The following is a 13,825-nucleotide window of genomic DNA, read 5'->3' as shown; positions in this document are numbered from 1 at the left end:
TTTCAACAGAAGAAGAACCAAAGAAAGAAGATGAAGAACATAAAAAAAAAGATGTTGATGAAAAGATTCGATACAGTAATAGAACCAGAAAGTGTTGATGATAAGAATACAGCCTCCGAATCTCCGATTGCTGAGGGTATGCCACCACACCAATAGCCATTAATAATCTTCGATTTGTAAAAAAGGTTTACGAAGGAAAAACCAAAATTACCATAAATAAATGGTAACTAAATTATTTCACAAACTTAAAACCAATCCACCAAATATGTTTTTGAAAAATAAATGACTTTTTTATAATAATTAAAAACAAATATTTTCGTTATATCTTATAATATTAGTGACAGACTCTTGTTAAAATTACAATAATATTTTGGAAACTAACAAACACATCCCCAAAATTCTTCTAGAAAGTAGTTTTGTGGTTCATGTGAATAGAGTAAGAGAGAGAGAAGACGAGAGGCCTGAAAATAGCCATCCACCCAGCCATTACATTCTTCAAATTAAATCCATCTTGTTACTTGTACGTACTTGCAAAATCTTCTCTCTCTTCTCTCTGTGTGTGTGCGTGTCACCTTATCCTATCATCTCTTTCCCTTCTCTTCTTCCCCCTCTCTCTACCACTCCACCATAATTTATCAATCCTCTCATTGGCCCATCTCCTTAGCTACTATTTCCTACTTCTATTTCTACAGTTCTACTTCTACTTTCAATTCCTCTCAATTCTCCATTCAATACATGCTCTTCACTCCTCACCAAATGCATCCTGCTTTTTAATTTCTCATTTACCATCACTTCCAATTCCAGAAGTTTCCATTATCCAGAAAATCCAAAATTCCTATCCATAGTTTTACTTTTGTGCGTGTTTCAATTTGAGTATGAATCTATAAGGACTCTTGAGGGAAATTCACATCATGATTGTTGTTGTTATGTTCACCTGAAGAATATTAAATTTTGATTAATTGGTTTAGCATTGTCATTTTGTTGATTGAATTGGCTGTTTTCTTCTTCTCTGTTCGTTGTTGGTTGTTGGTTGGATTTGATTATGGCGCCAAAAGCTAGTAAAGGAAAACCTCACAAGGCTAAGGGAGAAAAGAAGAAGAAGGAAGAGAAAGGTACGTTACACGTCTTATTTGTGTTTCTGCCAATTTTAAACTACAACAAATGCTTTCAAGGAAACAATTTCAGAAGACATAATAATCATTGGTTATGCTATTTATTTCAATTGCTTGAAACTAGATTGAATCTGTGTCCTGCACTTTTTAATTTATTATATATATAGTTACACACACACTAAGAACACAAAATCTCGTCAGAACAATTTTTATTTTTATATCGATATAAATATCATTTTATAGCATAAAAAATGATAAGCTTAGATATATACTGTAAATTTGTATCGAAAAAATTAAAACCATGAAAATAAAAAATTAAACCTTTATTAATGAATAATGTTGAAATTAATTTTTTTGGTTGTATATCGATGTGTATAATATTTTTAAAACATAACAATGATAATCTTTGTTATAATTATAATTAGTTTTCCTTTTCAAATAAGATAAAACTATATAAAAAAAAATTTAAACCATTCCTTAATGCATAATGATAAAAAGAAAAAAAATTTCAAACATTTTTTTTTTCTAAATTTCGTATTTGTGTATCAATATGATATATTTATAGTATAAAAATGATAAATTGAAGTATATTGATTTGTATTTTTTGGAAAAAAAAGTAAAATCACTTTTCATCAATTAATATACACATTCATTAATGAATGATACTTTTTTTTTTTTTTTTTAGCTTTTTGTTTTATTTGAAAAAAATAAATATATTAAAATTTCTTATTTTTATGCTTTAAATATAAAAAAAATATAAAAACACGTTACAATAAAATTTGTATATACTTATCATATGTGTTGTTTAGCATTAGTTTTTAAAATGTTATATGTTTTTTCACATCATATGGATTTTGTCAAATATAACATTATTGATTTTCTTGAATCATAAGTGGTATTTGGATTGTATATGGAGCCCAACAGAGACGAAGGTAGGTTGAAACTTGAATGTTTGCGACTTGATCGAACTTAGAGTGGAGGAATGTTTGTCGTAAAAAAAAGTGACTATTTGCTCATTTTAAACAAATTACATGGTGTTGACTAATTTGATTTAAATTATTATTATCATCATTATTAGTTTTTGGTTGCTTTTGCTTTATTGATATTACATGGATACTTCTAGTCTCAATGATTGTGGGTGGGGTGCGATGATGTTTTAAATGTTTATTTATTTATTAATCTTAACTTGTCTAAAAAATATTCTTGTTACTATTATTTGTCATAGTTTGAAATACCGAGTAACATTCTTTGTTTGACAGCATTACCAACGGTGGTAGAAATAGCAATAGAAACGCCTGATGACTCCACAGTGACACTTAAGGTAAAGCCCAATACAAAAAGCAATCGGTTCTTTTACTTGGCTGCGATCAACATAGATTGTCTTTACTATCTTTATATCGGTTTGACTTTTTGTATTTTGATGATATTAGGGAATATCTACTGACAGAATATTAGATGTTCGAAAGCTGCTAGCAGTAAATGTTGAGACATGTCACGTGACAAACTACTCTTTAACGCATGAGGTATATGCAAATATTTATTGTTTCTCATCAAAGTCAAAATAATTGATTATGCATAATTTTTGCTTTATACTCGATTTACAGTGTGTGTTTTATCGTATAATTGGCATTGGTAAAAGAACTCTGAAAATACGTTTATTGTTTTTTTACTAGAAGCCAGTTAAGAATCTTTTGTGTATATAATCAAGTTTTGTGCAACTTAAACGATAAAGTGTTATGAAAAATATTATAAATTAGATTTATAGCATGCATATACAACGTCTTACAGTTTTGTTTTATAATTATTGTTTATATATCTTCACTTTCTTTATGTTGATCCTGATTACTTGGTGAGTTACGTTGCCAATTTGATGCAAAAAATATGTTCTTTTAACAATCAATAACTAAATCTATGAAGTGATAGTTTATTTTACAAGTCAAGATTGGTAGATAAAACGAAGTTATAGCATGTTTTTTTTTACTGTAAAATATTTGTTGCATTTTGTAACCTTTCACAAATTTGATCTACAAGTAAAATATAAACTTGCATTATTTTTGTCACTTTTAAAAATTAGCTGTAAGTTAAATTGTTTTTGCTATAATAAAGTTGACATGGCGGATCATAATTATTGAGAAAAAAATAAGAAGATAAATATATTCCGGCTTCTTTCATGCTTCATACTCAAAATAGAAAAACACAATAATTAAATAGAGACCGAATTTAGTAAGCATGGATCAACGCATCTGTATAAACAATAATATCGTGTACTATTAAGTCAGACAAAAAAACGACAATTAATAAAGATTCAGTTTGAACCATTACGTTTGTGTAATCAATAATATTGATACTTTTCAAGTTGTATGAATTGTCGATTTCTAATAAATTTAAAAACAATGTTACAAATTTTTTTTGAACCAGCAATTATATTAAAACAATGACCCTAGCAAGATGCTAGGGACCAATGTTACATTTTTTCTAAACTCAACGAACCGTTATCGACAGGTACGAGGTCCACGGTTAAAAGATACGGTCGAAGTCGTTGCTCTAAAGCCATGTCACTTAACGGTAGTTGAAGGTAAACACTGATATTCTTTAGGGGGTGTTATGACAATAACCATAACTTCAAGGGGCAAAATTGAAAGTTTCATTTTTACATTTCTTTTCACAGAGGATTACACGGAAGAATCCGCCGTCGCACACGTCAGACGACTCCTGGATATTGTGGCTTGCACCACCGCTTTCGGTGGTTCATCTAACTCTCCCAAGAACACCTCCACTGCTGCTCCTCCTCGTTCCAAAGAATCAGGATCGAGCGATGGAGAGACCGGTCAGGATAAGAAGTCGAACGGAGAGGATAAATCGCCGAAGGCAGATGTCTCGATCAGTTCAGATCCGTCGGAGAAAGGTGACGCTGCGGCGGAGATCTATCCACCGCCGAAGCTTGGACAGTTCTACGACTTCTTCTCGTTCTCTCATCTCACTGCTCCCATCCAATGTATGTCCCTATCGATTCCAAATCTAAATTTCGTTTTGCTGTCCAGGTTTTTATAGCTTGCGTGCTGTTTTTACATTTACAGACATCAGGAGATCCGCTCGTCCCTTCCTCGAAGATAAAACCGACGACGATTTCTTCCAAATCGATGTGAGCATTTCTTTACTTTCTATGAAACGTATGAACTATGGACAACTCATTTCAGACATTTTCGTAGTGTTGCTAGATTACTGTAGCGACTGATATGAGTTGTATGCAGGTACGTGTTTCCGGTGGGAAGCCTATGACAGTTGTTGCCTCGAGGAAAGGTTTCTATCCGGCTGGAAAACGTATTATTTCAAGTCATTCTTTGGTTGGTCTATTGCAGCAGATAAGCCGGATCTTTGACAGTGTAAGTACAAGCTTCATTGTAATCCAGACGAATGTGATAACTATTATTCACATATCTAACATCTAAAGTGTTATACTACAGGCATACAAAGCTCTTATGAAAGCTTTCATCGAGCACAATAAAGTAAGTTGAACTTAAACTTACTAATCACTTTAACATCATAATTTCACGAGATAACAATTTAACAAGTAAATGGTTTATATTTGTTACAGTTTGGGAATCTCCCTTACGGATTTCAAGCCAACACATGGGTTGTACCACCAGTTGTGGCAGATAACCCATCTGTTTTCCCCCCACTTCCAGTAGAAGACGAAAACTGGGGAGGAAATGGTGGTGGACAAGGAAGAGATGGTAAACATGATCATAGACAATGGGCAAAGGAATTCTCAATATTAGCAGCAATGCCTTGTAAAACACCAGAAGAAAGGCAAATTAGAGATAGGAAAACTTTTCTGCTTCACAGCCTATTTGTCGACGTATCAGTTCTAAAAGCTGTTGCAGCCATTAAGCATTTTGCTGATAGTAACAAGCTGTCCTCCTCAAATGGTCCGATTGATTCCATTTTGCATGAGGAGAGAATCGGAGATTTGGTTATTAGGATCACAAGAGATGTGTCTGATGCAAGTGTAAAGTTGGATGCTAAATATGATGGGAGTCGTATTCTAGGCTTGTCACAGGAGGAACTTGCTAAACGTAACTTGCTTAAAGGCATAACTGCAGATGAGAGTGCCACTGTTCATGTAAGTATCATACTATCAATCTATCATGCTGTATATATATACATACACACACATATATCTATATAATGAAAATATTCAACTATTGTGACAATGCAGGATACATCTACTTTAGGTGTAGTGGTTGTTAGACATTGTGGTTATACTGCCATTGTGAAAGTTGAAGCCGAGGTGAACTGGAATGGGAAACCGATTCCTCAAGATATTGAAATTGAGGATCAACCTGAAGGGGGTGCCAATGCTTTAAATGTCAATAGGTTTGTAAAAAATTTGATATGCAACAAATCTCTTACCACTTTGTCCTAAATAAATGTAACTTTTTTTTTTTTGTTAAAACACAGTTTAAGAATGTTATTGCACAAGTCGCCCGGTGCAGCTCGAGTTGAAGATTTGCAGTGTGGTAATGTTTTGGTGAAGAAAGTGTTGGAGAAAAGTCTGGAGAAAATGAAGGTAGAAGAATGTAAAGATAGAAAATCTATCAGGTGGGAACTTGGAGCGTGTTGGGTGCAACATTTACAAAACCAGGAGAAATCTGATTCCAAGAAAGTTGAAGAAGCTAAGGTGGAACCGGATGTGAAGGGTTTAGGAAAGGGATTGTTGAAAGGAATTAAGAAAAAGTCTGAGGATAAAAACGGAAAAACAGAGGAGGTTGACACAGTTAATAAATCAGATAACAAAGAGACAGTAAAATTGGATGAAGAACAGGAGATGATGTGGCGAAAGTTGCTTCCGGAAGCAGCTTATTTGCGTCTTAAAGAATCAGCCACTGGTCTTCACCTCAAGGTTGAGCATAATCTGATATTGAAGGGTAATATTGGTTTCTTGATTTGTATTTGATTCGGTATTTTGGTTTATGTTGGCAGTCACCTGATGAGTTGGTTGACATGGCGCATAAATTCTATGACGAAACTGCCCTTCCTAAGTTGGTGGCTGATTTTGGCTCTCTTGAACTTTCACCTGTTGATGGAAGGACACTGACTGATTTCATGCACACAAGGGGTTTGCGTATGTGCTCTTTAGGGCGAGTGGTAAGAGTCTAAGTTCATTTCTTCTTTTTTCCAATACCAATTTTACCCTTGACATTGTTATATAGCAATCTGTACTTTGCTTTCTTTTATCAGGTTGAACTTGCAGACAAGCTTCCTCACGTGCAATCACTATGTATCCATGAAATGATAGTTCGAGCTTACAAACACATCTTACAAGCAGTTATATCAGCAGTTGATGATGTAACTGATTTAGCTTCATCAATAGCATCCTGCTTAAATGTATTACTAGGAACACCTGACACAAGTGACTTAGAAAATTTAAAGTGGAATTGGGTTGAATCGTTTCTTTCAAAGAGATATGCATGTGAACAGAAAAGCGACTATCGTGGCACTCTTCGTAAATTTGCCATTCTTCGAGGGCTTTCTCATAAAGTTGGACTCGAGCTTGTTCCTAGAGACTATGATATGGATTCAGCTTACCCTTTCAAGAAGTCTGATGTTGTAAGCATGGTTCCTGTGTATAAACATGTTGCATGCTCATCTGCTGATGGGCGAACACTTTTGGAGTCATCTAAAACATCATTGGATAAAGGCAAACTTGAAGATGCTGTCAACTTTGGAACAAAGGTAACTAAATCTTTTGTGTTGACTTTTCATTAGTTCAATAATAAATCAACTAAAATCTAACATGATTACTATGTTTATTGTTTAGGCACTGTCTAAACTTGTATCTGTATGTGGGCCTTACCATCGAATGACAGCTGGTGCATATAGTCTTTTGGCTGTGGTGCTTTATCATACTGGTGATTTTAATCAGGTACAAGAACATTTTTTCTTGTGTTGACTTTTGTGAATACAATAATAAGTCAACTAAAGAAGGGGTTTTGACTACTATCTATCTATTAGGCTACTATCTACCAACAAAAAGCTTTGGATATAAATGAGAGGGAACTTGGGCTTGATCATCCAGATACAATGAAGAGTTATGGGGACTTGGCTGTTTTTTACTACAGGCTCCAACACACTGAGTTGGCTCTCAAGTATGTTTTTCTTTTCTTTTCTTAAAAACAATAAAAATGTATCATAGAAAAAAAAAATGAGAAGAATGTATTTGGCTTATGTTTGTGTTTGTTTGTAGGTATGTGAATCGGGCGTTGTATCTGTTGCATCTAACATGTGGGCCATCTCACCCGAATACTGCTGCCACTTACATTAATGTAGCAATGATGGAAGAAGGTTTAGGAAATGTTCATGTTGCTCTTAGGTACCTTCATGAGGCTCTTAAGTGTAATAAAAGACTCCTTGGAGCCGATCACATACAAGTAAGTAATCTTTCTCTCACTTCTACTTTTCTATATATATATATATATATATATATATATATATATTCTATTGAAGATTATATTTTGTCATTTTGTGATTCACATGTTGTATTTAACACTTGTGTCAGACTGCTGCTAGCTACCATGCTATAGCAATTGCTCTTTCCTTGATGGAAGCGTATTCCTTGAGTGTTCAACATGAGCAAACCACTTTACAGATTCTTCAGGCTAAACTTGGACCTGAAGATCTTCGTACTCAGGTACCTTACACAATTATTATTTTTAATTTATGATTTTCACATTAAGAATTTTAGTTTTACTAAGTGTATTAAGATATTGTAGGATGCAGCAGCGTGGCTTGAATACTTTGAGTCCAAAGCCCTCGAACAGCAAGAAGCTGCACGCAATGGTACCCCAAAGCCTGATGCCTCCATATCCAGCAAAGGCCATCTAAGGTAGGCTATTGGAATCAGGAAAGGAATGGAATAGTTCATTCCAGATTACTGATGGTTTTTTTTTTATTGGGTCAGTGTATCAGATTTGTTGGATTATATAGCACCAGATGCAGATATGAAAGCAAGAGAAGCCCAAAAGAAACAAGCTCGTGCGAAGCTCGTAAGTCAATGTTACCAAGATATTTGTAATTAAATATTTTAATATATGTATGTCTGATATTGCTTTTAAAATTTGTTAGATGAAAGGAAAACCTGGACAGAATGAGGAACCGTCACTCGATGGAATTCAAAAGGAAGATATCGTATCTCCAACTCCAAGTCTTCATATCAGAAAGAATTCTAGTGATAAGGAGAACAAGTCTGAGATCCGAAATGAAGATTTAAAAAATAAGAAAACTGAATTAGTTCAAAAAGAGGAAATTCAAAAGGAACAAAACGGTTATTTGGTAGAAACTGACAACTCAGATGAAGGATGGCAGGAAGCTTTTTCTAAATCAGGTCGTAAATCTTCAACCTCCAGAAGGCCAAATCTGGCAAAAATAAACACAAATTTCATAAACGGTGGTGTTTCTCAGTCATCAAAGTACAGATCAAAACCCACTAACTTCACATCCCCAAAAACTAGTGAGCCAGCTGTCACCAAGAAATCTGTTAAGACTGAGAAACCCACGACTAAGTCAAACCCATCCAGTCCAGCTTCAAATGATCAGACTGTGAAACGTTCACCAGTCATAAGCTCAATCAGTGTCAAAGAAGCCGGAAAACTCTTTTCTTACAAAGAAGTTGCATTAGCAGCCCCTGGCACCATCGTGAAGGCCGTAGCTGAACAGTTACCAAAAGAAAATTCCACAGATGAGATTTCAACAACAGAAGAACCAAAGAAAGAAGATGAACAACGTAAAAAAGATGTTGAAGAAGAAAAAAAGGAAACCCCAGAAGTTGACACAGTCATAGAACCAGAAACCGTCGATAACACAGATCCAGGGGTAGAATCATCTGAAATTTCAAAGGTGGAAATAGAAACAGAGCCGATTGCTGAGGTGGCAGATGAAGATGATGACAAAACACCAAATGAGGAAGGTATTCAAAGTCAAAGTGAAAGTCAGAGTCAAAGTCCGAGCACGGAGACGGAAGCGGAAAGGGAAAGGGAAAGGGCAAAAGAAGCTGCGAGTAAGAAACTTTCGGCAGAAGCACCTCCGTTTAGCCCGTCTAATATTCCGGTTTTCGGTTCGGTTTTGAAAGATCATGTTGGGATATTACCGCCACCTGTCAACATACCTACAATGGTGACAGTGACACCTGTCCGTAGGAACCCTCATCAATCAGCAACAGCTAGGGTTCCGTATGGCCCGCGTCTTGCGGGCGGGTACAACCGGTCGGTCAACCGGGTTCAACGTAATAAGCCCCCCGCTTTTGAGCTTGTTGTTGATGGAGGTCATTTAATTCCTCCAACAGTTATGAACCCGCATGCGGCTGAGTTTGTTCCGGGTCAACCCTGGGTTCCAAATGGGTATCCGGTTGCTCCCAATGGGTATCTGGTTACGTCCGGTGGGTATCCGATTTCTCCCAACGGGTATCCTGTGAATGGGTTTCCTAGTCAAAACGGGTACCCTGTATCTCCGGTTGACTCAGTTGAGTCACCGGTTAGCTCGGTAGATTCTCCTTCAGTTGTTACAACTCAACAAGTCTGTGTTGTTGTTGAGACCCCAACTGAACATGTGGGGGAGAACAAAGAGGAAGTTTTGGAAAATGTTGAGAAAATTGGTGAAGAAATTCAGTCTGTAACAGTTGTGGTGGAAGAAACTCAATCTGTAATGGAAGAAAAGGCTGCTGAAATAGTAGATGCCCAATCGCCAGAGATTGTTGATGAGAAACCAATAAAGAATGGTGAGGTTGAGACCATTGAGGTTACAAGTTAAGAAGGGTAGTTTTGTCATATTAAATTTTCAAGTGGTAACATTGCTGCTTGCTTCCATGGGAATATGCTAATGCAAAACAATTTTGCTCATGTGGAAAACCGAATTTAGCTCTTCCTGAGTCTGTATGCTGACATACTTTGAGCGAAAATGCCGAATCTACCCCTTTTCTGCATTTGAAGTTTTGCTGGATTTTTCAAGTTCCTGATGAGAATCTGGTGAGTACTGTAACTTTTGTTTTTCCAGGCATTATTTTCTGCGTTTAAAGACTTGCGATGAAGTTAATAAATGGTTCAGAGTTTCTTGATTTAATTGTTGAATAAATATGTTATAAGGAGTTGTTTCCTTTTTGACTTGATGAGTTTCATGGGTTAATCACTTAATCTAGACAGCTATATATGTATGGTTGTTTCTTTTGACCTAGCCTGGCTTAGTGTATCAAGATCTTTGCCTTTTTTTCTCTCAAAGTATGAAAATTGAAATTGATGAATGTTTTGAAAATGAATATGGAATGCAAGGATAAAATGGTAGTACTATTTTTAACTCAAATGCTTGTTTCATTTATCAAAGTGGTACAAATAATCCAAACAATAATTCATCATAAACCCTAATTTCTAATATTAAATATCTCACACATACATATTTCCCAAAATTTGGAAAAACAAAGTCACAACAATCCTAACCCTACATCCATGTTGCTCCGCCAGCACATAGTGCTGGCGAAACCTGCTGCAAGTTCATGATCACGAGCGTTGCGGCAGCGTGCGCTAGAGCACCCGCCACAACAAAAACATGAAAAATCTGATGACTATGGCCCGCAATATCAAACATACCTGGCTTCCATCTCTCCGGTATCCTCTTAACATAAAACATCGCACCCACAGAGTAACAAACCGCCATCACAACCTCATAAACAAGAGCCACCACTATTTTGTGGTCATCCCAATGGAGGTACACGGCGTGGGAGGCGGGAATAACGCCGGAGAAGCCCATGACGAGGAAGAGGGTGGCACGGAAGGAGCGGTAGCGGGGTGCGGAGAGGGCGGGGGAGAGGAGGGTGAAGATGGCAAGGAGGCCGAGGGTGGTGATGGAGGAGAGGTAGAAGAGGCGGGAGAATGGGTGGCAGGTGAAGGCGTAGTAGATTGGGGCGAAGAAGGAGGAGACTATCATGAGGGAGATTCCGGCGTAGTCGAGGCGCCAGAAGAAGAGGTTAAAGGTTTTTGAGTGGCACGCGAAGAGGTGAGAGATGGAGCTGCAGATCAGACAGGACATGGCTCCGGTTAGGAAGATGAACCATGGCCATTTAGGGTTTGGGTTTTCTGGGTTGTTGATTAATATGATTGATGGTTTTAGAATTTCTCCTAGGAGTGATGATTCCTGCACAACATCATCATCATCAATTATTTTCTAATTATCTAGTAATAAATTTTCTATTTTGCATCTTAAAAATAAATGAAGTAAAAAAAAAAGTGACTAGTATATTTAGTTGAAAGGCATGTGTATGGTTTAATGATTCATTAATTGTGTTGTTGCCTCTTACCATCTTACTTAGCCATCCATTGTGTTAGGTATATCAAATTATCAATATATAAATTGATCTACTATAAAAGTAATATCACCAAAAGCCAAAAGCCAAACACAAATATATGTAACATAACTTTTGGGTGATCGTGATATCTATTTATTAGCGTGGCATTTTTTTAGCGAACACAAAGTACCCAATGAAAAAAAAATATTATAAAGTGTAGGGGTGATTATAAAAAGAGGTGTCAGGACTCAGGCATATGTCTCTTTCGGCAGCCGCATCACGTCACGTGTTATGGACCATGGACCACCAAAAGACCCTTTTTAACCCGAATTTTTGTAATTTCTCGACACGTATGGGATAATATATTCACATGTCCTCCACAATCTTTTCTTTTGTCCATAAAATCAACTTTGTCAAAACGAGGAATAACTACTAACTAATATGCTATGCCTCATGTAAATTATCTTCGTATTTTTAAATTTTAAAATACGGAGGAATTGCTTTAAGACCATATAAATAAAAAACCATTGCTTATATTTCGATATTTATCCTAATCTTGCAATTATTAAAAGAAATTGATCAAAAACGTATCCATTTGGCTAGACAGGTTTAGTACTGGATATTGTATACTTTGTAATTATGACGTTTAGGTTCATTTCTCTTTCACAAATCAGATAATTTAATATTGCGTTCAACATTTTGTAACAATATTTAGGTGATATATTTCCTGTTATAATTAACATCAAGACATTAAATGATAAACATGAAAAGTCATTACGTATTCATGTTTAGTTATATCATTTAATGATGAACATGAAAAATTGCATCAACTGAAACATGAAAATTGATTACTATTATAGCCAATTTATGTCTAAAAATCATCTTCCATAGACGAATTAAAACTTGCATCTTAGACAGACACTACTCTAATAGTCTAATTAGCTCTAATTGTATAATAATATTGTGTGTTTTTAGAGAAATTCGGTTTGGTAGTAGATTATAGAGTAACATTCAAGAAATGATCGGGGTATAAAAAGGAAAACTCACCGGTATTAACATAGAAGCGACGGTGGCATTGGCTTTCGTCATCATCGCAGTCGTCATGGTCGGTTCTCGGATTCCGTGAGTACTGCTTATTAAATTTCACATGAAAGTTAAAAATTGAATATTTAAATGAATAATCACGATGACCTCAATGAAGCCATGAACGGACCTGGAGAGGAAGAAGCTCGCGATCAATGATTCCACCTTGTCCTTGGTCAATAAGCTCCAAATCGTCAATGACAAAAATATGAAGAAACCTACCAAATGCCTTGACAAAATTCATCACGAAGAAACGATCAGTATATATAAATACGTACACGATCAAAACGGCGAAATGCTGTTGAATTCATGATTTGTATATAATCAAATGATGAAGGAATCAGAATCACTGGATCGATTACTTACGTCCAGATATTTAGGGTTTCATTGTGCCAACATACTACGCTTCCGATGACATCCTTCAACGGCCATTCGCATCTATAATAATCCAATATGAACTCGTTATCTTTCAAATACTCCGGCAATTCATCGTACTTCACCAATCGCCTGCCAGATCTTCCCTTCGTCGACATCTTGTCCGTACACTCCGACGAGATAGCTCTGTTTCCGACTCCTCCACCCGTACTCTTCCCTCCTCGCCTCTTCATTCGTCGCCGGGAAAGATCAAATTATCACTCTCCCCAGCGTTTATTCGCCAGCAATCCTCCCATCCGATCACTTTCTCTCCCTCGGTGAATCCGTATAACTGAAACATATACATTGAAACATTGAGAGCTTCGAGAATTTATAACCTGCCATTTAAATTTTTACGAGATTTATTAATTTTTTTATAATCCAGATTTCTGATCCTATGTGCACATGTAATCTTTCGGTTTACACGTGTCAATAGACAAAATGCTTTCTAGATTGATTAATAATTTTCTTACCCTTGACAAGTAGGTCAACGTTACGCGGGAAGAGGATCCGGTGGGTCGAGTTACAGGTGATCATATTCTTCATCTTCACTAATTTCCCCGTACGGTTTATTTCCGTTAATGTATGTTAGGGAAGGTGTGAAATGAGAAATCGATGAGTCATCTAATGGGGTATGACACGTCAGTACATTTTCAAATAAAAGAAATGATCGATATATAAAAGGAATGAAATACTCTACTCATATATATGAATGAACACTTAGGAAAAAGTAATCAATATTTTATAAAATTTGTAAAATAATCTTCGGAACCCTTTATCTTCGATGATTTCCCAACAATGAAAATTTCTAGGGACTAGGAACCAACATAAAAACACCCTATAGTCCATTTTATCGTCGGACTATTGTGATACTTCTGCGCCATTT

At 36.0% G+C, this 13,825-nt stretch overlaps 2 protein-coding genes across 2 annotated transcripts; one reads left to right on the top strand and one right to left on the bottom strand.

Moving 5' to 3' along the window:
* The first annotated feature begins 510 nt into the window (after positions 1-510).
* On the top strand, positions 511-10,226 carry LOC145130787 (protein REDUCED CHLOROPLAST COVERAGE 2-like). The gene is made up of 20 exons (XM_079065554.1): positions 511-1,112; positions 2,372-2,433; positions 2,543-2,635; positions 3,615-3,687; positions 3,781-4,107; positions 4,190-4,254; positions 4,364-4,495; positions 4,577-4,618; positions 4,708-5,235; positions 5,332-5,489; positions 5,574-6,015; positions 6,096-6,260; positions 6,354-6,848; positions 6,934-7,038; positions 7,128-7,261; positions 7,360-7,543; positions 7,672-7,803; positions 7,886-7,998; positions 8,074-8,158; positions 8,238-10,226. Exons 1-20 carry the CDS (start codon positions 1,043-1,045, stop codon positions 9,915-9,917), a joined length of 5,085 nt encoding a protein of 1,694 aa, XP_078921680.1. The 5' UTR covers positions 511-1,042; the 3' UTR covers positions 9,918-10,226.
* Positions 10,227-10,508: 282 nt separating this feature from the next.
* HHP2 (heptahelical transmembrane protein2) lies at positions 10,509-13,289 on the bottom strand. The gene is made up of 4 exons (XM_079065555.1): positions 12,892-13,289; positions 12,656-12,754; positions 12,490-12,571; positions 10,509-11,291 (listed from the first exon to the last, which is right to left on the bottom strand). The coding sequence occupies exons 1-4, from the start codon at positions 13,131-13,133 to the stop codon at positions 10,599-10,601; spliced, it is 1,116 nt and encodes a 371-aa protein (XP_078921681.1). The 5' UTR covers positions 13,134-13,289; the 3' UTR covers positions 10,509-10,598.
* Between the last annotated feature and the right edge of the window lie 536 nt (positions 13,290-13,825).

The sequence above is a fragment of the Lactuca virosa genome, chromosome 8 (genome assembly GCF_052849685.1).
Source record: "Lactuca virosa cultivar CGN04683 chromosome 8, Lactuca_virosa_CGN04683_v6, whole genome shotgun sequence".
In the NCBI taxonomy this organism is placed as follows: domain Eukaryota; kingdom Viridiplantae; phylum Streptophyta; class Magnoliopsida; order Asterales; family Asteraceae; genus Lactuca; species Lactuca virosa.
The sequence above is the reverse complement of the archived record's forward strand: the minus strand, read 5'-3'. Positions and strand labels throughout refer to the sequence as shown.

What these genes read in the sequence shown, in the direction of transcription:
- LOC145130787 (XM_079065554.1), top strand. Translation starts at nt 1,043, where the DNA reads ATGGCGCCAAAAGCTAGTAAAGGAAAACCTCACAAGGCTAAGGGAGAA. An exon ending in ATGAGAGTGCCACTGTTCAT is followed by an intron (nt 5,236 to 5,331) that starts GTAAGTATCATA and finishes GTGACAATGCAG; the next exon opens with GATACATCTACTTTAGGTGT. An exon ending in TGTGCTCTTTAGGGCGAGTG is followed by an intron (nt 6,261 to 6,353) that starts GTAAGAGTCTAA and finishes TTCTTTTATCAG; the next exon opens with GTTGAACTTGCAGACAAGCT.
- HHP2 (XM_079065555.1), bottom strand. Translation starts at nt 13,133, where the DNA reads ATGAAGAGGCGAGGAGGGAAGAGTACGGGTGGAGGAGTCGGAAACAGA. An exon ending in GAAACCCTAAATATCTGGAC is followed by an intron (nt 12,755 to 12,891) that starts GTAAGTAATCGA and finishes AATTTTGTCAAG; the next exon opens with GCATTTGGTAGGTTTCTTCA. An exon ending in GCGAGCTTCTTCCTCTCCAG is followed by an intron (nt 12,572 to 12,655) that starts GTCCGTTCATGG and finishes TTTAATAAGCAG; the next exon opens with TACTCACGGAATCCGAGAAC.